Genomic DNA, 26,311 nt, shown 5'->3' with positions numbered 1-26,311 from the left:
GATAATGTTGCAGAAATCAAGTTGGAAAGATAGGCACAGGTCAGCACATGAAGAGAACCTCATGGTCGACCTTCACAAGTTCTAGCCAGTATCTAACAACAGCATCTCCACTAGCAATTCCAAAAGTGTAAGCTTGAGCTGCGGGAAGAAAAAAGTATTCTCTAAAACAAAGCAACAGCTGTCTTCTCTGCGTGTGCATATTTGACTTTAGGACTGAGCCCCCAGCGCACATATGTGTGTGTGTGTGTGCATTAGATACAGCAACTTATAACAAGTGGAAACAGCTGTGACCAGCACCAGAAATATTAATTTTAGCAAGACTGAGCTTCAACACAATGCCCCACCACTGCATTAAACAATTAACTGATTCATATACTTATCTTTAGATAAATTATCCTAAAACACAGTAGAGTTACTTAAATGTTTAAAACATAGAGATGGGGTCTTGCCACGTTGCCCAGGCTGGTGTAGAACTCCTGGCCTCAAGTGATCCTCCCACTTCAGTCTCCCAAAGTGGTGGGATTACAGGCATGAGCCACTGTGCCCAACCTGCAGAGCTACTTAAAAGGTAAAAATCAGCTATCACACCCACCATTTTTTTTCTGAGCAAAACACAATATTCAAATCAAAATCTCCAAAATGTTCACAGAAGATTAACATAAAATATTCTTGAAAAAAAATGGTGCTGCATATCTGCCTTTTGTTTGTCAAAATAAAACTTTCATGTTACATTTGGCAGTCTGTCACTATTTCTTGTTATTCATCTTCAAACTCGTTTTAAAGTTTCATTTTAAATCAACGTTTTAAATCTTTGGTTTTGTTTTGTTTTGTTTTGAGACAGTGTCTTGCTCTGTCACCCAGGCTAGAGTGCAGTGGCGCAATCTCGGCTGAGTGCAACCTCTGCCTCCTGGGTTCAAGCGATTCTCCTGCCTCAGCCTCCCAAGCAGCTGGGATTACAGACATGCGCCACCACACCCGGCTAATTTTTAGTTTTAGTAGAGATGGGGTTTTGCCACGTTGGCCAGGCTGGTCCAGAACTTCTGCCCTCAGGTGATCCGACTGCCTCAGCCTCCCAAAGTACAGGGATTATAGGCGTGAGCCACCATGCCCAGCCAGTACTTTAATATCTTGATAGTCTTTTCTTTCAAATATTCTATTGCCTTGGACCCTTAATTCAAAGCTTAAGATGCCTGGAGAAGAATTTCTCCTTTCATTAAAGTTTCTGACACCCTCCCTTGTTTTCACTTTTCCTTCAACACATACTAAATACTGATTGCAAAATATTCTCCAGATGACGCCTTTGGACTACTTTCAAAAGTTCTCCACATGGGACTAGTTTTAAATCCTTGTAGGAGCAGCATCATCTTTGTATCTAAGTGATGCTGATATTACCGGAAGGGCTGGTGAAGGAAGCACTGCCACAGTTTCTACTGCAGTATATTCACTACAAACACTTGCTATTTTTCTTTTCTACAAGGATCAGTCAAGTATACCAAAATCTGAGAAAATAACTATAGGAGATCAATGAACACAGAATGTGCCCATTAAGATGCCATAGAACAAAACTGGTGACAACTCTATTATTTCGACATCTATGGAAGCTGGTGTTAGTTAAAACCACTCTTTTTGTTTTAAAAACTTAACCATTCACAATGAATGACCAAAAATAATCTCAGAGAACTAAGAATATAGGTCATGTCCTATTTCTGAAGTCACTTCCTGACAAGCAGCAGCTACTCAAGGAGCATCTAGATAAACATACTCGAGAGTTTAAAACCGCAACCACAGACTGCTTTAGGTCAAGCAATGCTTAATACAACCAAATTCTAATCCAAGTTCAGTTTCTTGGAGTTGGTTTTAACATGAGTTCAGCTACGGAATGGCTGGATGACAGTGGAACTCTCTTCCACACAAAAGGAAAAATCCCTCTTGCTAATGACCTCAGAAGTTCATTAGGAAGATTGCCCTCTATCTATATATAATGTCTCTTCTATTGAAGTTGTTATGCTAGGTGACAGCCTATATAACATGTGGGAAAGAAACTCATTAATTTCAATTCAACTTAACAAAGATTCAGTGTTACCAGAGGCAACTTCATTCTTCTTAGCTATATCAACATATAGAACAGGTTGGGGGAGAAATAAATCAAAGGTTGCAAAATCTGACATCCTAGAATAAAAGTGATTCCAACTAGGCAAAAATCCACAAGACATTAATAATTTGGGGAAACTGGCTGGGTACAGTAGCTCATGCCTATAATCCCAACAGTCTGGGAAGTTGAGTGAGGTGGGTCTATGTTTGAACCCATGAGTTCCAGACTACCCTGGGCAAAATAGCAAGACTATCTCTATTTAAATTTTAAAATATTTTTGGGAAAACGAATGCACTCCATCAAATAATAATAAATAACAAAATGCTCAGGAGGGAAGAACTATTTATTGGTAAGAATAGAAAATATTTAGGCTGGACACAGTGGCTCACGCCTGTAATTCCAGTACTTTGGGAGGCTGAGGTGGGCAGATCACCTGAGGTCGAGAGTTCAAGACCAGCCTGACCAACATGGAGAAACCCCGTTTCTACTAAAAATACAAAGTTAGCTGGGCGTGGTGGCGCATGCCTGTAATCCCAGCTACTCGGGAGGCTGATGCACGAGGATTGCTTGAACCCGGGAGGTGGTGGCTGTGGTGAGCTGAGATCACACCATTGCACTCCAGCCTGGGCAACAGGAGCGAAACTCCGTCTCAAAAAGAAAAAAAATTGGATACTCTGGTTAGAACTGAACTTTTACTGCAATATTAGTTAAGTCACTAAAGGCTTATTTAAAATTCTACTGTTGCTAGCATTACATTCCCCAAAATACGAAGTATAAATTACACAAGGGTCTTCAGACATTCATAAAAATATATCACAAAACGTTAAAAGATATGATTGTGTTGGTGTGGTGGCTCACACCTGTAACTCCAACACTTTTGGAAGCCAAGGCAGGAGGATTGCTTGAGCTCAGGAGTTCCAGAACAGTGGGGACAACATAGCCAGACCCTGTCTCTACAAAAAATACAAAAATTAGCCTTAGGAGGCCGAGGTGGGAGGACTGTTTGAGCCCAAAGAGTTGAGGCTGCAGTGAAACATGATCGTACCACTGCACTCCAACCTGGGTGACACAGCAAGACCTTGTCGAAGGGAAGGGAAAGGGAGGGGAGGAGAGCGGAGGGGAGGGGAGGGGGAAAAGGAAGGAAAAGAGAAAAGAAAGAAAGAAAAAAAAGATATGCTGATTGTGATCATGGGTTCTTGGGGATCCACAAATGGACTGCAAGGATCTACCAGTCCCCTGAAATTGCAGGCCAAATTTTCCATCTATGTGCTTATTTTCCTGGGGAGGGTGTCTAGAGCTTCCATGAGACCCTCAAAGAACCATCCTTGGAGATTCTGAGGTCTAACACTGGGTGTGGGGGCAGTATAAAGCACAAGGTAATTGCACCATAAGTCTGTTCATGGTCCCCTACATCCTAAGAAGGGTGAGGTAAAGCTATAAGGAAATCAATGCCCAGATGACAACTGTGTGGCCCCTTGTCTGGCCTGGAACGGGGTGAGGAGAAGTCTCAGGAAAGAAAACTGACGAAGTGTCTTACAGAATCAAACCTTTGGAAAATAGTATTATTATTAATAGTTAATATTAAGAAACTGACAGCTCTGATAGCCACTTAGAAAAGCCTGGGACTAGGTAAAAGGTTAAAAAAAAAAAAAAAAATCTTAAGATCTAAAAAAACAAAGCAAGTATTAGTTTGGGAAAATCAAGAGTTGTATGAGAAAGGGAATGTACACTACAGAACTCTGCACTGAACAATATTCATATATTCGCAAAGGCAAAGTAAACACTAGCTGATGATGCAGGCAAAACGTGATGAAACTACATGAGGAAGATAAAGCAGCGGAGAAAATGGGGGAAGAGTGAGAGTTACATCCTATTCAAAAGACATCTCACATTGATCATCAGCAACTAGCAAAGCAGACTATTACTTTTAAATATGAAGGTAAGTACAGAAGAAATGAGTGAAAGAGTTGAGGGTGCTTTCTGCTGGGGTGAAAAAGTGGAGGATGGGGGAGGGAGTGACGGGACGACTAAAAAACCTTTTGATTCTATGATTTTTAGGGATGTGTGTGCAATATGGTGTTAAAAGCAGCATTTTAAAAATAAAAAGATAATCATGGCAGTCAAAATGGAAAGAGGAAGTCAGTTATCATGGGGAAGCTTTCAGCCTGAGGATGTGGGCAGGCATACCCATTCCTTCGGCCTTCCCAGCTGGCAGATGAGTTGTAAGCTTTTACCTATGAGCTTCTGCAAGGGCCTGGGAAACAACCCAACTTGTCAAAGAGGCGACTTTCAACACAAGGAAGTAGGGCCTGAACACGTGCAGTATAGACACTAAGTAAAGCAAGGGGGAGTACCGTGCTGTTTGAAGTCATTGCCTTGGAGCTGACGTGTTTTCATACAGAAGTCTTCCAGTCTTGTAAAACTCCACCTCCACAATGAGACGTCATCTAGTACCCAAAACCCCAATGGAAACTACAGAACTAGGATGCCAGCTGTTTCAGGATGGTGGGAACATGTTAATACTGATGAATTCCACAAGCATGAGCTCACTGCTGAACTTCTTGGCTTGTGAAATGAGTTCTAGCATTAGAACAGCATTGGCGGGATGCAGAAGCTCACACTTGTAATCCCAGCACTTTGGGAGGCCAAGGCAGGCAGATCGTTTGAGCCCAGGAGTTCGGGACCAACCCAGGCAACATAGCAAGACCCCATCTCAACAACAACAACAAAGGAAAATTAGCTGGGTGTGGTGGTACTGGTACGTGCATGTAATCCCAGCTACTTGGGAGACTGGGGTGGGAGGATCACTTGAGCCCTGGAGGGTTGAGGCTGCAGTGAGCCATGATCATGCCACTGCACTCCAGCCAGTATGACATAGACCCCCCCTCTCCCCATCCTGCTCCCCCAACCCCCAAACATCATCATGCAAAATAAGACAACTGAGTGTTAAAATCAGCCAGAAATAAGGCAAAATGGAAATTTATTGGGTTATAAGGTTTTTATTTCTACATATACACAGATAGACAAAAAGGGAAAGAGGAGAAGATGTCAGTTTCTTTTCTGGTAGTAAACTAAAATAGGAATTTATAGAATGGATCTTTGTATAAATGACAGTAGGTAATACTCTATATAAATAACAGCTTCAGCTACTATTCTTCAAGACTTTAGCAACTGTTTTGTAAGCAAATGATTTATTGACTTATTGATTTATTTGAGATGGAGTTTCGCTCTTGTTGCCCCAGGCTGGAGTGCAATGCTGTAATCTTGGCTCATGCAACCTCCGCCTCCTGGGTTCAAGGCATTCTCCTGCCTCAGCCTCCCGAGTAGCTGGGATTACATGCGCCTGCCACCACACCTGGCTAATTTTTGTATTTCTAGTAGAGACAGAGTTTCACCATGTTGGCCAGGCTGGTCTCAAACTCCTGACCTCAGGTGACCTGCTTGCTTCAGCCTCCCAAAGTGCTGGGATTACAGGTGTGAGCCACTGTGCCTGGCCAGCAAATTATTTATTTATTTTCCACTATAGTTTGCTAAATATAAGTTTTGGGTTTTTGTTGTTGTTGTTTTGTTTTTTGTGGGTTTGAGACAGAGTCTCAGTCCAATGGTGCAATGTCAGCTCACTGCAATCTCTGCCCCCCAGGTTCAAGTGATTCCCCTGCCTCAGCCTCCTGAGTAGCTGGGACTACAGGCGCACAACACCACAGCCAGCTAATTTTTTGTGTTTTAGCAGAGATGGGGTTTCACCATGTTGGCCAGGATGGCCTCGATCTCTTGACCTCATGATCTGCCCGCCTCAGCCTCCCAAAGTGCTGGGATTACAGGCGTGAGCCACTGCGCCTGGCCAAATATAAGTTTTAATTTAGATACTATGTAAGGGTGGGCACGGTGGCTCACGCCTGTAATCCTAACACTTTGGGAGGCAGAGCCAGGAGAATTGCTTGAGGTCAAAAGGTAGAGACCAGCCTGGCCAAGATGGTGAAACCTCGTCTCTAAATACGAAATACAAAATTCAGCCGAGTGTGATGGCATATGCCTGTAGTCCCAGCTGCTGAGGAGGCTGAGGCACGGGAATTGCTTGAACCCAGGAGGTGGAGGTTGCAGTAAGCCAAGATTGCATCACCACACTCCAGCCCGGGTGAGAGCGTGAGACTCTTGTCTTTAAAAAAAAAAAAAAAAAAAAAAGATATTATATAAGGGAGCACTAAAACTTTTGCAGGAAAAAGATATCCTTACAAAAACCCCAAAGATTAGGCCAGGCGCAGTGGCTCACGCCTGTAATCCCAGCACTTTGGGAGGCTGAGACGGGTGGATCACAAGGTCAGGAGTTAGAAACCAGCCTGGCCAATATGGCAAAACTCCGTCTCTACTAAAAATACAAAAATTAGCTAGGCGTGGTGGCGGGCGCCTGTAGTTCCAGCTACTCTGGAGGCTGAGGCAGGAGAAACGCTTGAACCCAAGAGGCAGAGCTTGTAGTGAGCTGAGATCACGCCAGTGCACTCCAGCCTGGGCAACAAAGCAAGACTCTCTCTGTCTCAAAAACAAAAACAAAAACTACAACAGAAAGCAAAGATTAGGTACTCCTGTTTGCCAGCCCTTTTGCAGGAGGGAACAGTTCAATTCAGATCTATCCAAGCCAAAAGCAAGGGCTACTGAACAATCTGGAATGTTTCAGATAGCTGTCCTACAGTTGCCTAGAAAACTCAGCCTAAATTTCTAGTAAGGCTGGGGTTGGTAAACTATGCGGGCCAAATAGGGCCTGTCACCATTTTATTGTATGGCCTGGGAGCTAAGAAGTTTTTAAATGTCATTTCACGGTTGAAGGAAAAAAAATTCAAAAGAAAAATGTTTTGCGACATGTGAAAATCATATGAAATTCAAAATTCAGTGTCCATAAGTAAAGCTTTATAGGGACCTAGCCACATTCATTCACATATACTGTCTACAGCTGCTTTCCAGCTTCATCAGCAAAGTCGAATACTTGCGATAGAGACTATATGGCCCCTAAAACCTGAAATATAAGTTTGCCTTCACCTGCACTAAGGAAAAGCGCTGCCCTTAATTGTAACCTTGGAAGATGTGATGTCAGATGAGAAAGTACAGTCTCCAAGCAGTCTCATTATTTAAGGGCACTTAAGTCTTCCAAAGGTCCATTCCAATTAATCCCAAGTAGCCAAAATATGTTTTCTTTTCCACCATGTAAAACCCCCAATCACCTATAATGCATCTTGTTTAAAATATGCAGTATTTACATCAAATATTTATCTTAAATTGGTCACGCTACATTTGCCTATTTTGATGTGAGATACCTTTACTTAAGCCAAACAGGAAAGGGGAGATAAGTGAATGATGAACCTCTGTGAGTAACTGGAATAACCATTTGGGCATTTGGGATCGAATAATCAGAAATACAAAGTCTGGGCTTATCTTTAAGACATCTGGTCGCAGTGGCTCATGCCTGTAATCCCAGCACTTTGGGAGGCCGAGGCAGGTGGATCACCCGAGGTCAGAAGTTCAAGACCAGCCTGGCCAACATGGTGAAACCCCACCTCTACTAAAACTACAAAAATTAGCTGGGCATAATGGCAGGCACCTGTAATCCCAGCTACTCGGGAGGCTGAGGCAGGAGAATCACTTGAACCCAGGAGGTGGAGGTTGCAGTGAGCCAAGATCGTGCCATTGCACTCCAGCCTAGGTGACAAGAGTGGAAACTCTGTCTCAAAAAAAAAGAGAAAGATATCTAGAATAATTTTTCCAAACTTTTTAAATGCCCCACCTGTGATATATACTATAAGTAAACACAGACACACAACTCTGTACCTTTTACTCTAAAGTGTACATTTTTGTACATCTAAACATCTCAGAATTTTGGCTGTGCCACCCCGTCTGGGAAGTGAGGAGGCCCTCTGCCCGGCTGCCGCCCCATCTGGGATGTGAGGAGCACCTCTACCCAGCTCCCCACCGTCTGGGAAGTGAGGAGCACCTCTGCCCGGCCGCCACCCCATCTGGGATGTAAGGAGCGCCTCTACCCAGCTCCCCACCGTCTGGGAAGTGAGGAGCAACTCTGCCTGGCCGCCAACCGTCTGGAAGTGATGAGGGCCTCCGCCTGGCTGCCACCCCATCTGGGATGTGAGAAGCACCTCTGCCCAGCTACCCACCATCTGGGAAGTGAGGAGCGCCTCTGCCTGGCCGCTGTGCAACCTTCTAAGTGTGAAGTGACAGCCTTGTGTGTGATCTTTTCTGTCTTCCCCAAGTTTGCATTTTCAACATTAAAGTTTACTTTTTAATTAAAAAAAATAATAATAATTTTGGCTGTGCCTTATAACTGACAACACCTCACAGTAAGAGGTACCTAAGATAATAGTGCTATTGACAAGTGATAACATCTTGTCTTCAATGAACCTACGACACCGGGAGATGAGAATATACACACATTTTTGGGAGTTCTAATGGGAAACTCTCCTCTCACCTAGAGCAAGGAATTGTTTCCAAAGGCAAACAAGATAGAGGTAGATTTTTATCCTCAATTTACTGCACAACTCTCTGTTTTCTTCACTTCATAATAGGAGGGAGCCATTATTATCCTTAATTCTCAGCAAAGGAGCTACCCGAATTATTTGATACAGATTGTACTCAAAATACAGAATTCACACCGCAAATATTTTCAGTTGGGTCTAAAAATTATAAAATACCAATACAGTGGCCCAAACTGAAAGTTAAAATGGTTCTACACACTTAAGTATAATAGTTAAGTAAATATTGGATATTTAAATATTGAGGAAATGAAATAAGCAGTGTGCTATCACCTTGGTAATCCTATCAAAGGCATCTTGGCAGCTGCCTCTCCATGTTCCCGAAGTCTGAATGTGCTACGCCACCTACTGTACACATCTCCTTCATGACAACAACCGTTCCAGGGGGATCCAATCCCACCACGCCCAGCTGCTGCCGCAGAACATGGGCTGGAAAAGGAGGGATGCAGGGACTGCTCATAACCTTGGATCTCAGACTCCCATTTCACCTGCCTCCCTACTCCACATTCTTCCCTGCCACCTCTTGCAATAATGGAAAGGGAAATACATTCCCAGAAACCTTCCCTAAAATGTAAAAATATAAAATTCCTTGCCTCATTTGTCCCTAGAGTAAAATCAATATGGACTCTGAGGCACGTTATTAAATAAGTTGTGTGTGTGTTTTATAGTAAAATGGTTCACAACGAAAACTAGGTTTGTTTGAAGCTTTCACAACTTTAGGTTTCAAACATCCACGTGTTGATCTGACTGCTCTAGATGTCCTCTCAAACACACTCTGAGATCCCCCAGATGCAAAGCCTCCTAACGTTCACAAGTGCTTGTGTGGTCTTCTCGAATGTTGCTCTGGGATGAAATAACTGGAAAGTTATATGGCTCGGAGATAATTTCCAGCAGACCAGGACATTTAAAATTTTATTGGTGGCCGGGCGCAGTGGTTCACGCCTGTAATCCCAGCACTTTGGGAGGCCGAGGCAGGCGGATCACCTGAGGTCAGGAGTTCGAGATCAGCCTGGGCAACATGGTGAAACCCCATCTCTACTAAAAATGCAAAATTAGCCGGGCATGGTGACACATGCCTGTAATTCCAGCTACTCGGGAGGCTGAGGCAGGAGAATCACTTGAACCTGGGAGGTGGAGGATGCAGTGAGCCGAGATCGCACCATTGCACTCCAGCCTGGGCAATAAGAGTAAGTCTCCGTCTCACCAAAAACAAAACAAAACAAAAAAATTGTTGGAAGAATATTATGCAGAAGGAAAGAAATAGGAGCTGAGTTAATGTCACATACTGTCAGCTTGAACCTCAGAATTACAGCCAAGGAAAAGGTTTTGGGAGAAAAATCTCAGGAGCATGTAGTCCAATCTCACCCATGATGCTTTGATATTGGAACCAACAGGTAAGTCTATCTGAAGCTGTGTGCGCATATGACAACATCAGGAGAATGCAGGGACCGGGGTATGGGAAGCAGGACTGTGTAGCACAACTATACAGATAAGCAGCTGCCCTGGTATGCAAAATTTACTTTTAACCTTTCTTTTTCTTCCACCCCTTTTCTCTGAGTTACTCACCCCTCCCTTCCACTGTGTGAAAAGGTAAAAACTAGCAAACAAACAACAAACCAGAAAATCCCACTGCTTTTAAAGTTTCTGACTGTACTCGAGAAGAACTGTCTGAATGAAAAAGTGTCCACGTTTCACTCCTCCTCCTCGGCAATACAGCCAGACACGGCGATGAGAATACCTGGCCCCAGCTGCAGTCCCAACTGGACAACAGTTAGGAGGAGGTGAGTGGGTCAGAACAGCCTGCAGCCAGGCTGATCAGGTTATAGTCCCCCTCCTGCCACTCAACTAGCAGGGTGACCTCGGGAAGTTACCCTCTTGGTGCCTCAGTTTCCTCTTTTGCAACACAGGAATAGGACCTAGTACGTGAAGGACTCTTGTGTGATCGAGTTAATCTATGTAAAGCATTCGGCACAAGGCCTGATGGGCGGCAACTGCCACATGTCTGCGGAGAAACCTATGATACAAACACAAGAGTAGGGAGGTCTAAGAGATGCAGAGAGGAATACAGCATCAATGCAGTCACTCAACCCTCACTGGATGGAACTGGTGGGCACACTGTTGAGGAAATGAGGGCATCAAAAGATGGCTGGGCCAGATGACGTTCAAGGTGTTACCCTACCCTGCAAGTGCGTGATTGTATATGTTATGTTAAGTGATAGTCACACATAAGAGAGCTCCTGTCATTCCAGTTCCCTCAATGATCTACTATTAACTACCTCTGACAGCTCTCCCATCTGCCTGCCTCACTCTCGGCACTCCTGCCCTGGGCCAGACCTTCACTGCCTCTAACCCTGCCTCTGGAAACAGTCTCCTAGTGCTCTCTCAGCTTATGTGCAATTTTACCAAATCTATTCCATATCAACCTGTCACTTTCATTTTGGGCTTTTAAAATCAAAAGAAAAGAAAATGCTTGGAGAGATTATATAAATTACTAAATTATAAGGGAAAAGTGACACCTAAAATTGAGATATTAGTAATAAGATCTCTCTTCTAAAGCTGGTAGGCAAGAAGCTTGAAAGCCAATAATGACAGGCTAGAGTTTCAAACTCTTCCAGTCCAATTCCTGAAGAATCTTCTTTCTCTCCCCTTCTACCCTCACCGTCCCCTGGGCCCTCTGGTTCATTTACGCAAATGACAGTGGTAAAAACTGTTTCGTTGTGAGCTGCTTTTAATGTACCTGAATTTGGTGTGTACAGGACTGAAAGGGATGCTAAATTAATAGCCAATCTAGTAACTACTCTTAGGCAAAGCCTTCTTCAAACCATTTTGGAAAGTTAATGATGACTTTTATGAAGGGGGATAAAAAAACAGAACTCATTATGCAGTCAAGAACTTGTTTCTAACCATATCCAAACTATACTCGGAAGTAATAACCTGCTTTTAAAAGTGGCAGGAGTGCTTCGGGTGGCCAAGGCGGGTGGATCACCTGAGGTCAGGAGTTTCAGACCAGCCTGGCCAACGTGGTGAAACCCTGTCTCTAATAAACATACAAAAATTAGCCAGGCATAGTGGCATGTGCCTGTAGTCCCAGCTACTCAGGAGGCTGAGACAGGAGAATAACGTGAACCTGGGAAGCAGAGGCAGCAGTGAGCCAAGATCACGCCAACGCACTCCAGCCTGGGCAACAGAGACTCTGTCTCAAAAAAAAAAAAAAAAAAAAAAAAAAGTGGCAGGAGGAAAAACATCAAATTTTTCATGCACGATTTTTGAAAGTCATTGCAACCACTACAAAATCTGACTCCACTCCCATTCCCCCTTAGTCAGGAAACACCTGTTTTGTGGTTTTTTGACAACCCAAGGTCAGCCTTAATTAATCTCAGGTGCCTCAAAGAGAATTTATTGAGAAAAGGACACTGAGAAGATAATCTGGCCTTTGCCCCAGTCATCACTCATCTTATATGTGTGTGTATGTATATATATATATTTTTTTCTCTTTATATTTATTTTCTGAAACCAAAGAAGCCACACTCACCTTCCTTCAATTGCATTTTTCAAGCAGTTAGATGCAAAAGAAGGCCCCCACATAGCAAAATACTTTTTGAAGTTAAAACAGTAAGTTTGCATATAATGTTAATCTGGATAAGAGCCTACAATATGACATGGCATAATAAATACTATGGAGTTAAAAATTTTCCTGTTTTTCCCTAAATAGGAATTTTCCTACATCAGCCAAGACTATGATTCTTTTATCTGCAATCAGAATTCTTATATACCATTTTGGCTAAATATCAACCTCACTGCTTTTTGAGTGCCACAATTCCAGAGGAATCAGGTTCCCTACATTTAGATTTAACATAATACTGGCTCTTATCACCATCCGGGCCTTTATTAGTATTAGTAAACAAGGTCATATAGGTTTAAGAAATACTTTTTAAAACCTTAATTTATGGCCGGGCGCAGTAGCTCACGCCTGTAATCCCAGCACTTTGGGAGGCCAAGGCGGGTGGATCACCTGAGGTCAGGAGTTCGAGACCAGCCTGACCAATATAGTGAAACCCTGTCTTTACTAAAAATACAAAAATTAGCCAGGCATGCTGGCGTGTGCCTGTAGTCCCAGCTACTCAGGAGGCTGAGGCAGGAGAATCACTTGAACCCAGGAGGTGGAGGTTGCAGTGAGCTGATGTATCGCTCCTATGTATTCCAGCCTGACAGAGCGAGACTCAAAAAAAAAAAAAAACAAAAAACTTAATTTGAATAAAGCTTAATATGAAAGAAACCTATTACCATAATCTACATCAGCAGTCCCGGTTTCAAGGAAGACAACTTTGCTAAGGGGTTGATTGGGGGGGTGAGGGGGTGTGTGTGATCAAGCATTAGATTCTCAAAAGGAGCATGCAGCCTAGATCCGTTGCATGTGCAGTTCACAATAGGATCTGTGCTCCTATGAAAATATAATGCTGTTGCTAATCTGCTAAGTGGTGCTCAGGTTGTAATGCTTGCTTGCCCGCTGCTCACCTCCTGCTGTGCGGCCCGGGGCTTGGGGACCCCTATCTACAGGATTTGTATTTAAATGTTTTCCTCTTATGACCAAATTTTGGCAGCAGGGGAGAGTGTGGTATTACACAATATACACCCACCATGTGATTTTCATAACACTGCCCTAAAAGAAAGGGGGCTCCCAGGCACCACCAGCGGGCCCGCCCGAGGGAGCTGCAGACTCAAAAAAGGGCACCTTGTTACATTTTAAATTTTCAAGGAAAATGTGCCAGCACTTGTTAGATACTGCCCCAATGACCACTATTAAGTCATTTGGACATGACTACTCAATAAAATGAACAGTTATGTTACTTATTTCAATGGCCTAAGGGTGCTGGGGGTGGGATGACTCTAAAGCATTATAAACAGAGTTTGTGACCTTCTGTGTTAGGCATTCCTTTCAAAGTATGTGGTTTGGTTTAGCTGGGAAACTGGAGGAGAGATTGACCCAGGGAATGATCTCCAATATCTAGTAACTCTTCTCTATCCTCCCTCTGAGAAGAATTTTGGGAAAGAGCACATCTGGATAATAATATGTATACTGTTTTAGAGAAGAAGAGGAAAAACCACATTTATTTTCTACCAGCAAGAGCCCCCAGTATCTTTCCACAGAGGTCAACCTGAAACTATTCAGCCTGGGAGAAAAGCTATCTGGCCTAATATCTGGAAGTAAGTGAAAGCAAGGCATGACATGTTGTTATTATGTAAATGTGGATTCCCAACAAAGATGTGAACGCGAGAGAAACATACATTATTATACATGGTGAAGTTCTTAACACAGCTATGGAGACCAGGGAAAATGACAGATCTAGATCATTCCAACCCCCATTAGAGTCTCAGAGGGAGGCTTCAGTAACTTTGGTTTTCTTAACTGATAATGGTAACATTAACTCCTTTAATTCTAAACAATCTTTAAACATGCAGAGCCCTGCTTTAAAAAGCCGAAACCAAAACAAAAAGCCTGTCCTTTAACCCCAGAAATCCAGATTATGGTCTCCAGATGTCATTTCCTACAAAACATAGGCAGGGCTGCCTGGAGAAATGGCTCATTCCACATTTGGGGCAAGAAATGTACAAGATGAGCCTAGAGCATCTTGTCATACCAGACAATAAGAAAGTGATCAAAGACTACTAGGGTGGTCTCAGTGGCTCACACCTGTAGTCCCAGCTACTCAGGAGGCTGAGGCAGGAGGACTGCTTAAGTTTGAGGCCCAGGTGCATGATCACACCACTGCACTCCAGCCAGGGTAAAAGAGTGAGACCCTGTCTCTGCAAACACACACACATACACACATACACACACACAACCAGGGACATGTCAAAAGACTCAGAAACCAACTTGAAGAGACTCCAAGTGGCCAAAGATAGCACAACTTGAGCATTAATTATATTAACTATAATATATCAGCTGTTCAGAGAAACTTTATTTTTCCTCTTTGAAAGATTGAAAACAGGTACGGAGTAACAAATTTTATTTAGGCGTACTTATAAACTTTATCAAAATGGTTGTACTTTTCAACATGACATTAATAGCTCTCCCTTTTTTATTTTTATTTTTTAAAGAGTCTTGCTGTGTCACCTAGGCTGGAGTGCAGTGGCACGATCACAGCTCACTGCAGCTTCCAGCTAAGTCCCAGGCTCAAGCAATCCTCCCACCTCAGCCTCCCAAGTAGCTGGAACTACAGGCACATGCCACCTGGATTTTTTTTTTTTTTTTTTTTTTTTTTTTTTTTTTTTTTGTAGAGACAGGGGTCTCACTATGTTGACCAGGCTGGTCTCAAACTCCTGGCCTCCGATGAACCTCCCAAAGCACTAGAATTACAGGCGCGAGCCACCGCGAGTTTTCATCAGTTCATTTATTACTTTAAAACAACCTTACTGGTCACCACTAGAGAATGAGGAACCAGTTCATTATTTTGAAAGCTGACAAAGAGAACAAAACCACGTATATTTATCCATGTCACAAATACAATGGGTAGCCAAATAGTACATGAAGGAAAGCTTCTCTTTATACAAATATTCTAACTAACAAATGAAATAGGAATTATAGCTCATATTGGAACCCTAATAATCAATAAATCTAGGTATTAAGTATCAATGGTTCTTGACTTCCAAAAAAATGGTTAACCAGACATTATCTGCTTCCTAATGGAAGAAAAAATCACCACCTATGAAGTAGTCTTGCAAAACAAACAAACAGGCAAATCTGAACACAAAAAGCCTCTAGATCCAAATAATTCACTGGTAATGCAGAAGACTACATGAGAGGCATGCAATCAGAATCATCTAGACTGTGGGACAACCTAATTTCTTCAACAAAAAATTATAAAGACAAACTACATATTGACCCATATATCCTGTTTCAAATAAAGTGCTAGAAAATTATCCCTTTATGACACAATTGGAAACCTGAGCACTTACTGGATATTTTATGGGATTAGAAACTTACTATTTTAGGTAAAATAATAACTCTTTAAAAAATAACAATTAAAAAATAACAATACCATTTTGTTATTGAGTGATTAATTGATTGAGATGGAGTTTCGCTGCTATTTCCTGGGCTGGAGTGCAATGGCGCGATCTCAGCTCACTGCAACCTCTGCCTCCCGAGTTCAAGTGATTCTCCTGCCCCAGCCTCCCAAGTAGCTGGGATTACAGGCATGTGCCACCATGTCCGGCTAACTTTTGTATTTTAGGAGTGATGGGGTTTCACCATGTTGGCCACCTCGGTCTCCCAAAGTGCTGGGATTACAGGTGTGAGCCAACTGTGCCTGGCCCCATTTTGTTTTTTAAAATATCTTTTTAAAAAATATTGTCAGAGAAGGCCGGGAGCAGTGACTCACACCTGTAATCCCAGCACTTTGGGAGGCAGAGGTGGGTGGATCAGGAGGTCAGGAGTTCGAGACCAGCCTGGCCAATATGGTGAAACCTCTTCGCTACTAAAAAACACAAAAAATTAGCCAGGCGTGGCGGCGCACACCTGCAATCCCAGCTACTCAGAAGGCTGAGGCAGGAGAATCACTTGAACCTGGGAGGCGGAGGTTGCAGTGAGCCGAGATCGCGCCAGTGCACTCCAGCCTTGATGACAGAGCAAGACTCTGTCTCAAAAAAAATAAAATAAAATAAAAATAAAATAAAATAAAAATAAATAAATAAAAAATATTGTCAGAAAGCTGAGACTTCAACTGGTGGTCTACCCTGATATTTTGGAGTGGATTATATCAACACAACTATGTTAAGAGAAAAGATAAATCTACCTTTTCCAGGAATATAATTCTTTCAGAAGAAAATTTTTAAAAATGGCTCACTGGGAACTGTGGGAAAATAGTAACATTATCAGTACCTCAGTTTCCTCATCTTAAAAATGGCAAGTTGTTACAAAATGACAGAGAATGACCAACCGCTACCAAGCAATTTCCCGGCATGTATGTCAACACACCAGGAAACAAACGCAGCTGGCATTCGACCATGGCCCCCAATTGTAGCTACTACAAACTACTGCCCACCTGGTAGCCCTTCAAAAGAAAAGAGGCACACTGTTAGAAGAGGTGGGAACGTCCAGTTGAAAAGTGTAGCTATTTTGATAAATTTTGTAACTAAGCCTAAATAAACATACCCGTTATTCCATACCTTTGTGTCTTTCAAAGGGGAAAAATAGAAGTTTTCTCCAAAAAGCTAGTAGAATGCATTTTGGGGACTTACTCATGGTTCTTAAATTCTCTAAGCACCCTAATTTCTATAAAATTTCTACTGGAAAAAAAAAAAACCGAAAGTATATTTGTTTTGGGGAAAGCTCTCAAGCTGTTGTTTTTCCTCTGCTCTCATACCACAACGGTCAAAGCAGAAGGCTCCTGTGACCAAAGGCATGGGGGTTTCTCCCAACAACAAGCAGCAGACACCAGCTGGGTCTAATAAAGACTCTCCTTAAAGCTGCCCTCCTTACAGCCAAAGCCAGAGCAATCCATCGCAAAGGGCACCAAAAAACAACTGACCCCGTTGCCCAAGGAAACGCCTGTGCCGACACAACAGCAAAAGAGGCAGCCTCAGCGCCTGCGCTCCAGACGGCCAATACTTCTCTTTCTCATCTATCACTCCCACCTATTCTTCTTCTGAAAACCTGTTCTACCAGTCCGTTCCAACTCAAGGCAAGTGGTTCTTAGACCACAGAGAATTCCTTCTCCCTGCCTCACAAGCCCACTCTATCCTTTCTTCCTTTCATGGCCACTTCCATGTAGGATACAAACCTCTCACCTGTCTTTTAGAACCCCTCATTTCTTTCCCATTATGGAAATCCATTCTCAAAACAAGCACATCTCACTGTTCTATCTGCCACTCTACTACTCCCCAAGGCTTCCTAAAACCCCCTCCCTTTCCCACACACCAAGCCCGAGGATTTATCCCTACACAAGATTGGCAAATAGATTTCACACATACGTTCCATGTCTGCAAATTAAAACACCTCCTAGTCTGGGTTGATATCTTTACCAGATGGGTTGAAGCCTTTCCTACAGGGACAGAAAAAGCCACTGCAGTCATTTCTTGCCTAACTGACATAATTCCTCGATTTGGTCTTCCTACCTCCATACAATCTGGTAACAGTCCAGCCTTCATCAGTCAGATCACCCAAGCAGTTTCCCAAGCCCTCAGTATTCAATGGAATCTCCATGACCCTTATCATCCTCAATCCTCAGGAAAAATAGAAAAGGCCAGCAGTCTTTTAAAAACACATCTTACCAAACTCACCCTCCAACTCAAAAAAGATTGGACAATTCTTCTACCCTTTGCTCTCCTCCGAATTCGAGCCACCCCTCAAGAACCCACAGGGTATAGCCCCTTTGATCTCCTATATGGCCACACATTTTTACATGGGCCCAACCTCATTCCAGACACCAGCCCTCTTGGTAACTATCTTCCAGTCCTTCAACAAGCTAGACATGAAATCCACCGAGCTGCCAATTTCCTTTCACCCACTCCAGATACCCAGCCATATAAAGACACCCTAGCCCGACGGTCAGTTCTTGTTAAGAACTAACCCCTCAAACTCTACAACCTCGGTGGACAGGACCCTACCAGGTCGTTTACAGCACTCCAACCGCAGCCCGTCTACAGAACCTTCCCCACTGGGTTCATCGCTCCAGGATAAAATCTGACCACCAGCCTAACTCCTCTACCTCCTGGAAGTCGCAAGTACCCTCCCCCACTTCCCTTAAACTTACTCACATTCCTGAAAAAGAACAATAGCCCTTTGTATCTTTCATTTACAATAGGCCTTTACATAGTCACCCCACTATTTAATGTCTACCTAGGTCCCTAATCACCATTCTCGCCTATTTCTAAATGCCCTGCTTTTGTCTACATTGGCGGCTCACGCTTTTCCTCCGGACCATTGTAACTGACATCTCCTGGTCTCACCCTCAAGGTGCCACCCTTAACTCTCTCCTAGAGTGGATAGGTGACCTTGTGTGGCAAGACACTCTCTAATTCTTCCACCTCGATGAAGTTCTTTTCTACTCACTTTGGGTCTCACTCCCGTTCTCCTGCTACCCTCTACCCCTCCCTAATTATCTCCAACATACCATCAACCTCACCCACCCACTCTCTTCTCATCACCTCTAATCCTTCCTTAGCAAAAAATTGTTGGCTATGCATTTCCCTCTCTTCCTCCTACTACACAGCTGTTCCTGCCCTACTAGCTGACTAGGCAACCTCCCCCATCTCCTTACACCTCCAAACCTCTTTCAGGGACCCCCACACCTTTACCCTCCCAAACAACTTCTTTACTTTCTGGAAAATTCAGCAGGGGCCGGGCGCGGTGGCTCGTGCCTGTAATCCCAGCACATTAGGAGGCCGAGGCAGGTGGATCACGAGGTCAGGAGTTCAACACCAGCCTGGCCAACATGGTGAAACCCCGTCTCTACCAAAAATACAAAAATTAGCTGGGCATGGTGGCGCGTGCCTATAATCCCAGCTACTCGGGAGGCTGAGGCAGGAGAATTGCTTGAACCAGGACCTGGGAGGCAGAGGTAGCAGTGAGCGAGGTCGTGCCAATGCATTCCAGCCTGGGCTACAGAGCGACTCTGTCTCAAAAAAAAAAAAGAAAGAAAAGAAAAATTCAGCAGAAACTCCCCCAATATCTCATACTAACAGGCTGCTGCTCTTCTCCCTACCTACCTACGAGGTCTATCTCCCTACATCAGTTCCACACCCCCTGTTCTTGGACATCTTGCTACACAGACAACTATCCCCATTGCCGCTCCCTTATGCGTCTCCCAACAATTACCTACTGGAATTCCCTTAAGTAACCTTCTGTCTTCCTTATGTTCCTTTACTCTTCACCTCCAAAGCCCCAACATTCACATCAACCAGCAAATTGGAGCATTCCAGTCCCACTCTCATCACTAACAGTCTTTAAAACATTGGTAGCAACTTTTGCCTAGAAAGACGCTTACCGCTCTCTCACTCCATCCTCGGCTACCCTCCCCCTGTTCAACAGATTCCCCTCCAAGTCCTTCTTCTTGCCCGCTTATAGCTAGTCTTATAAATAACAGTGAATGGCTACTTGTAGATACCAAGCGCTTTCTTATACATCATGAAAACAGAACCTCTCCCTCCACACAGCTCCCCTACCAAACCCCACTACAACCCCTAACAGCTGCTACCCTTGCTGGATCCCCAGGGGTCTGGGTGCAGGACCCCACTTCCAGAACACACTCTCTTACCTTTTTACTCTGCACTTCCAGTTCTGCCTGCCTCAAGGACTCTTTCCTCTGCGGCTCTTCCACCTACATGTGCCTCCCTCCTAATTGGACAGGCATCTGCACTTTAAATCTTCCTTACTCCCAAAACCTAGTTTGCAAACGGAAACGAGCAACTCCCCATTCCCCTTATAACTACAACAAGACAAAAAAGAGTCATTCCCTTAATTCCCTTGCTTATAGGATTAGGAGTTTCCACTGCTGCAATCGGAACAGGAGTTCCGAATTGAACAGGCCTTCAACTTCTATCACCACATTTCACAGTCTCTCCAATGACTTCTCCGCTAGGCTTACCGATATAACTCAAACACTTTCTGTCCTCCAATCCCAAGTCGATTCCTTAGCCGCAGTTGTCCTCCAAAATCGCTGAGGCCTCAATCTGCTTACTGCTGAAAAAGGAAGACTCTGCCTATTCTTAAATGAAGAATGCTGCTTTTACTTAAATCAATCAGGCCTTGTATATGACAACATCAAAAAACTTAAAGACAGAGCTCAAAAACTCACTAATCAGGCAGATAGTTATACTGGACCTACTTGGCCATTCTCTAGCTTAGCTTCATGGCTCCTCCCACTAACAGGCCCTTTAGCACTCATCCTTCTCCTTCTCTTATTCGGACCTTGTCTTTTCAAGCTAATCTCTCAGTTCATACAAAACAGCACCCAAGCTATTACTAATCAGTAAATTCGACATATGCTCCTTTTAACAACTTGACAATGTCACCCCCTGCCCCAAGGTCTCCCTTCGATTTAACCTTTCTCTCTCACTTTAGGTACCCACGCCACCCCTAATCCCACTCGAAGCAGCCCTGAGAAAAATATCCCATCATCCCTCCGTACCACCCCCAAAATTTACACCATAAATTTTCGCCATACTTCACTACTCTTCCTCATTTTTGTTTTTCCATTATTAATACAAAAAGACGGGAATGTGAGGTCTTCTGAGAAACCTGCACCATGGTCAAGCCATCGTAACCTCTGTGACCCACATGTACACATCCAGAAGGCCTCCTGGAGCCAGAAAGTCTAGGACAACAGGAAAACCACAAAAGAAGAAAAACAGCTAGCTGCTGTCTTAGCTTATTAGCCAATCTTGCAACATTCTACCATTGTAACACACTCTACCCCTAACTGATCGATCAACCTTGTGACATTGTGCCCTGTGACCCTTCCCGCCTGTGACCCCTTCCCCTGCCCGCAATAAACAGCCCCTAACTGTAACTTTCCACTGCTTACCCCTAATCTATAAAACTAGCTCCAATCCCACACCCTTCGCTGACTCTTTTCGGACTCAGCCCGCTCGCACCCGAGTGAATAAACAGCCTTGTTGCTCACACTTAGCCTTTTCAGGTTGTCTCTTCTTCACTTAGATGTGCACATAACACTATCTACCTGGAAACAGTGTCAGATCTCACAGGTTAAGGACTCAGTCCCCAAAAGTGTCCCCTCCCCACTCCGACACTCTGCAAGTCTGGGCCTCAGGAGCTTCTGACCAGCCAGCCTTCAAGTTGAGGTTCCCATAACATTTTGGACTCAGAAACACTTACTGAGGTTTACTGGTTTATAATAAGGATACTACAAGGGATACAGATGAAGAGATTCATAGATATGGGGGAAGGAACATGGAGCTTCCAAGCCCTTCCTGGGTATACCATCCTCAAGGAACCTCCAGGAGTTCAGCTATCCCTAAGGAAGCTTCAGCATTCCTAAGGACGGTCAGCATTCCTTCCCTCAGGGTACGAGGCTGGACCCTCTTTAGGGAAGGTCTTAAGACCCACAATTAGAAAGGAAGGGAGAGATTAGAATCCTGCCTTAGTGCAGGAGTAAGTCAGAGATTCCCTAAGACCTGACACACCTAGGGTAATAACCAAAGACTAACAATGGCTATGAAGAGTTAAGAGCCAGGAACTGTGGATGAAAACCTGTATATTGCCTCCTCTTTCATAACACCAACATATCAAAACAAGCACATGCAATATGGGCATTATTCTCTGCTCTGAGATACTTCTAAAAGATGGTGGCTTTATAAGCCCTATGCGTCATGAAACTTACAAAGCGGTTCTGATGTATCTTGTGTAACAACTTTATTGGTTCTTCAAACTTAAAAATCTCAAATCTTGCTTACATTTTTCATTAGTTCAGTAGAACACTAATTATGGACTTTTTTATTTAAGAAAAAGAAAAAATTTATAGATGGCTAAACACTCAGCAACTTGCCTTCTGCAAAAGTTAATGGGTAAAACATGCTGGGCACAGTGGCTCACATCTGTAATCCTGGCACTTTGGGAGGCCAAGGCAGGCGGATCACCTGAAGTCAGGAGTTCAAGACCAATCTGGCCAATATGGCAACACCCTATCTCTACTGAAAATACAAAAATTAGCTGGGCGTGGTGGTGGGCACCTATAATCCCAGCTACTTGGCAGGCTGAAGCAGGAGAATCACTTGAACCCAGGGGGTAGAGGTTGCAGTGAGACGAGATCACGCCACTTCACTTCAGCCTGGGCAAAACTCAAAAAACAAATAAACAAAAAAAGTTAATAGGTAAAACAAATGAAAAAATACCCAACAACTCAGAGAAAAGGAAAAAATTCTTAAGCCAGTAATTTTATCAAAATCACAAAAATTTTGAATAGATATTTTTTTAAAAGAGAGTTACAGACCCAGGAGTGATATTTTAAAGGGGTTGAGCAAAACACGTGATTACTGTAATCAATACATAGAATTCTGCAGACTCCCAAAACGAGCCTCCTCAGCATCTGGGTATGCCAGGTTTTGTGCATCTGGTCACGGCTGTCTATTAAACCACTGCTCATGCGTATTTGATTGAACTCAAGAAATGTGTGGTGAGCATTTAGGAAAACTGTCAGTGTATAACATGCTTTAGCTATCACACAGAGTTCTCAGTAATACAGTAGCCTACACCCATATATTTAATACAAAGTCTGTAATTGTTTTAGTCTCATTTTATACACAAGAAAGTAAAGTAAGGAACAGGCTGGATTATTTCGGTAAGGTCAGAGTGAGCAAGTCTCCAGAAAAAAACAAACTAAAAAAACCAAAAACACAAAACTCTACTCTAGTACAAATTTGACCTCCTACCATTTATGTGTTCCTTTCACCTGTCCAGTCCAGTGCTATCCGTTTTGACCCACCCATCCTGTCCCACGCCACACAGTTACATGCCATCCATCCCCATCGTTTTCACTAACCATGCATGGAGCACTTCCTGGTACTGTGCATTACATCAGGCAGTGACGACGGAGACACTGTGAGGAGTTATACCTTCATCTTACCATGAGCCAGGAAATTTCAAGATAATTTACATAAAGTGCATATGTTTTCATGGACTCTTCCAGTGAAGACATGTTTTCAAAGATCTTTCATGACAGGTTTGCAATTTTAAAGTATGAGCAACTAGTAGCAGAACAGAGATCATCTAAATTGTTTTACTAAGAATACATACATAAGGTAAATTATAAAGACATAGTAACTTTGCAGTTCTTTTTTACCTACCTGTAAACATCGCATCTTGGTTTAACTTCACATATAAAGTGAGTTAATATAATGTCATACAATGCAGAAGTGATATCTAGAATTATATACCATGGTTTAATAATGCACGTTTAAGATAAATAATTATGGTAAGGTACATATATTATCTATCTGTAATATATTTTAAAATAAACCAGAGTTGAGCCATCTAGATTTTAATATCCTGTAAGAAAAACAAAATACATTTCATTTAACTTCATAGTTAAATGAGTATTTTGATAACTAAGATGAATCTTTTGATAACTAAGCAGCTCATGAGTATGTTTCAGTAACAATAAGAATGTAGCAAACACTAGCAACATTTAAAGATCATCATACAGTAGAGGTGTGGGCGAGATCTCTACCATAAGTGACATCATACCTACCGTAGTGTCATTGCTGGTAACATAAACCAGGACATCAGAGGAGTTCCTGCCATTGATGTATCGGTAGCAGTTCCAAACACAGCTAATCAAGTAACCCTGAAAATGAGGAGTGATTATCAGATTTTTAATTTTCAAACTGCAGGTAATTTAGAAACACAGATAAAGCCATATTATAAAACTTTTATTGACATAAGCAATAAATGCACATATTATAACAGCTCTACTAAACCAAAAGTCCCTGAATGTACAAATGTTGGGTATAGTAACTTCTTGGCACAATGTGCTACTGGAGCCGTATTCTATTACACCAATGGGGGTATGGGAGTGGTACTGGGGGAAAGTGGGAGAGGGGAGGGGTTGAGAGTTGAATGAGAAATTTCTAAGAATAAGTGTCTGGAAAGAACAAGCACACAATCAACATTTATTGCTCCCGAATTCACAGAACAATCGAATGTATTAACTCATTTATCGCCACAGTTTAACTGCTCCTTTGGAAATTTTTCTTCTATATGATTATCTGTGGTTTTATTACACAAGCCAATGTTTTTAAAAAATTTCATAGCATATAAATTTATCTCACAGTCAATAAAATTCACTAAAACATTTCCCCTTTATTAATGAAATAGCCGACGAAGATACTTAAAATTAATGTCCAACATAAATACTGCTTACAAATGAGACATGAGTTCACAGGAGATGTTTAAGCTATGAACTCTGTATTTTCATTCCATCATGTGTAACTGGATTAGAACTAATGATTTCAAAATCCCTTAACATTAAAATTCTTTGATTAAAAGAAGTTTAAACACATAGAGAAACTAGATTGCTAAAATTCAGGAAATATGTTGCTTATCAGAATGTAAAATGGTTGCAGCCACTCTGGAAAAGCCCGGCAGTTCCTCGAAAGGTTAAACAGAGTTACAACATGACCCAGCAATTCCACTCCTAGGTATTCTACATATAGTATATATATAATATACACCCAATAAAATGAAAATATACATCCACACAAAAATTTAAATGTTCACAGCAGCATTATTCATAATAGCCAAAAAGTAGAAGCAACCCAAATGTCCCTCAACTGATGAATGGATAGAGAAAATGTGGCACCATCCATACAGTGTGGTATTAACAACAATAAAAATAATGGGGCGGGGCCAGGCACAATGGCTCACGCCTATAATTCTAACACTTTGGGAGGCTAAGGCTGGTGGATTGCCTGAGTTCAGGAGTTCGAGAACAGCCTGGGCAACACAGTGAAACCCCATCTCTACTAAAATACAAAAAAATTAGCTGGGTGTGGCGGCATGCGCCTGTAGTCCCAGCTACTCAGGAGGCTGAGGCGGAAGAACTGCTTGAACCCGGGAGGTGGAAGTTGCAGTGAGCCAAGATCGTGCCACTGCATTCCACCCTGGGTGACAGAGCAGACTCCATCTCCAAAAGATAAATAAGTAAATAAAAAATAATAATAATGGGACTGGGCACGATGGCTCACACCTGTAATCCCAGCACTTTGGGAGGCCAAGGTGGGTGGATCACTTGAGCCCAAGAGTTTGAGACCAGCCTGGCCAACATGGTGAAACCCTGTCTCCACTAAACATACAAAAAGTAGCCGGGCATTGGGATGCATGCCTGTAATCCCAGCTATGTGGGAGGCTGAGGCAGGAGAATCAAATGAAGCTGGGAGGTGGAGGTTGCAGTGAGCTGAGATTGCGCCACTGCACTCCAGCCTGGGTGACAGAGTGAGACTCCGTCTCAAAAAAAAAAAAACAAAACCCATATTGTATGATGACTGTATTCATATGGAATGCCCCAGAACAGGCTTCTCAAGGGCCTTTGCAAGGCCACATGCACTCACCTACTACACACTCCAAAAGGGGAAAAACCTCGACCTGCTGTCTTTAAAAGCCCAGGTACTTCTTTCATTGACCTTATTTCTTATTTCACACTTCTGCAATATTGAATTAGAACTATTTAGTGGGCCGGGCACGGTGGCTCACGCCTGTAATCCCAGCATTTTGGGAGGCCGAGGCGAGCAGATCACGAGGTCAGGATATCGAGACCATCCTTGCTCACACGGTGAAACCCTGTCTCTACTAAACTAAAAATACAAAAAATTAGCCGGGCGTGGTGGTGGGCGCCTGTGGTCCCAGCTACCTCGGGAGGCTGAGGCAGGAGAATGGCATGAGCCCGGGAGGTGGAATTTGCAGTGAGCTGAGATTGCACCACTGCACTCCAGCTTGGGCGACACAGCGAGACTCTGTCTCAAAAACAAAACAAAATAAAATAAAACAAAACAAAACAAAACAAAACAGAACAGAACAGAACTATTTAGTGTATTTCCCAAATTAACTTGCACTGATAGATTCTTCCCATCATCTATCTGCAGAGCTGGGGGTAAGCACTGCTTCCTTTTCTGTCTTAGGACAGAGCAAAGCTGACAACTGTCTTGTTTTGCGGCTTCAAAGAATCGTGGTAATAAC

General features: G+C 43.0%; 1 protein-coding gene across 1 annotated transcript in view; it reads right to left on the bottom strand.

The window, feature by feature from the left end:
• LAPTM4B (lysosomal protein transmembrane 4 beta) overlaps positions 1–26,311 on the bottom strand; it is an 81,030-nt gene that overhangs the window by 3,489 nt on the left and 51,230 nt on the right. Inside the window, 1 exon segment of the mRNA XM_054497416.2 lies at positions 23,829–23,924. Within this exon segment, the coding sequence (XP_054353391.2) occupies positions 23,829–23,924 (96 nt within the window).

The sequence above is a fragment of the Pongo pygmaeus genome, chromosome 7, assembly GCF_028885625.2.
Source record: "Pongo pygmaeus isolate AG05252 chromosome 7, NHGRI_mPonPyg2-v2.0_pri, whole genome shotgun sequence".
NCBI classification, from domain to species: domain Eukaryota; kingdom Metazoa; phylum Chordata; class Mammalia; order Primates; family Hominidae; genus Pongo; species Pongo pygmaeus.
Note: the sequence above shows the minus strand (reverse complement) of the source record. Positions and strands in the feature narration are given on the sequence as shown.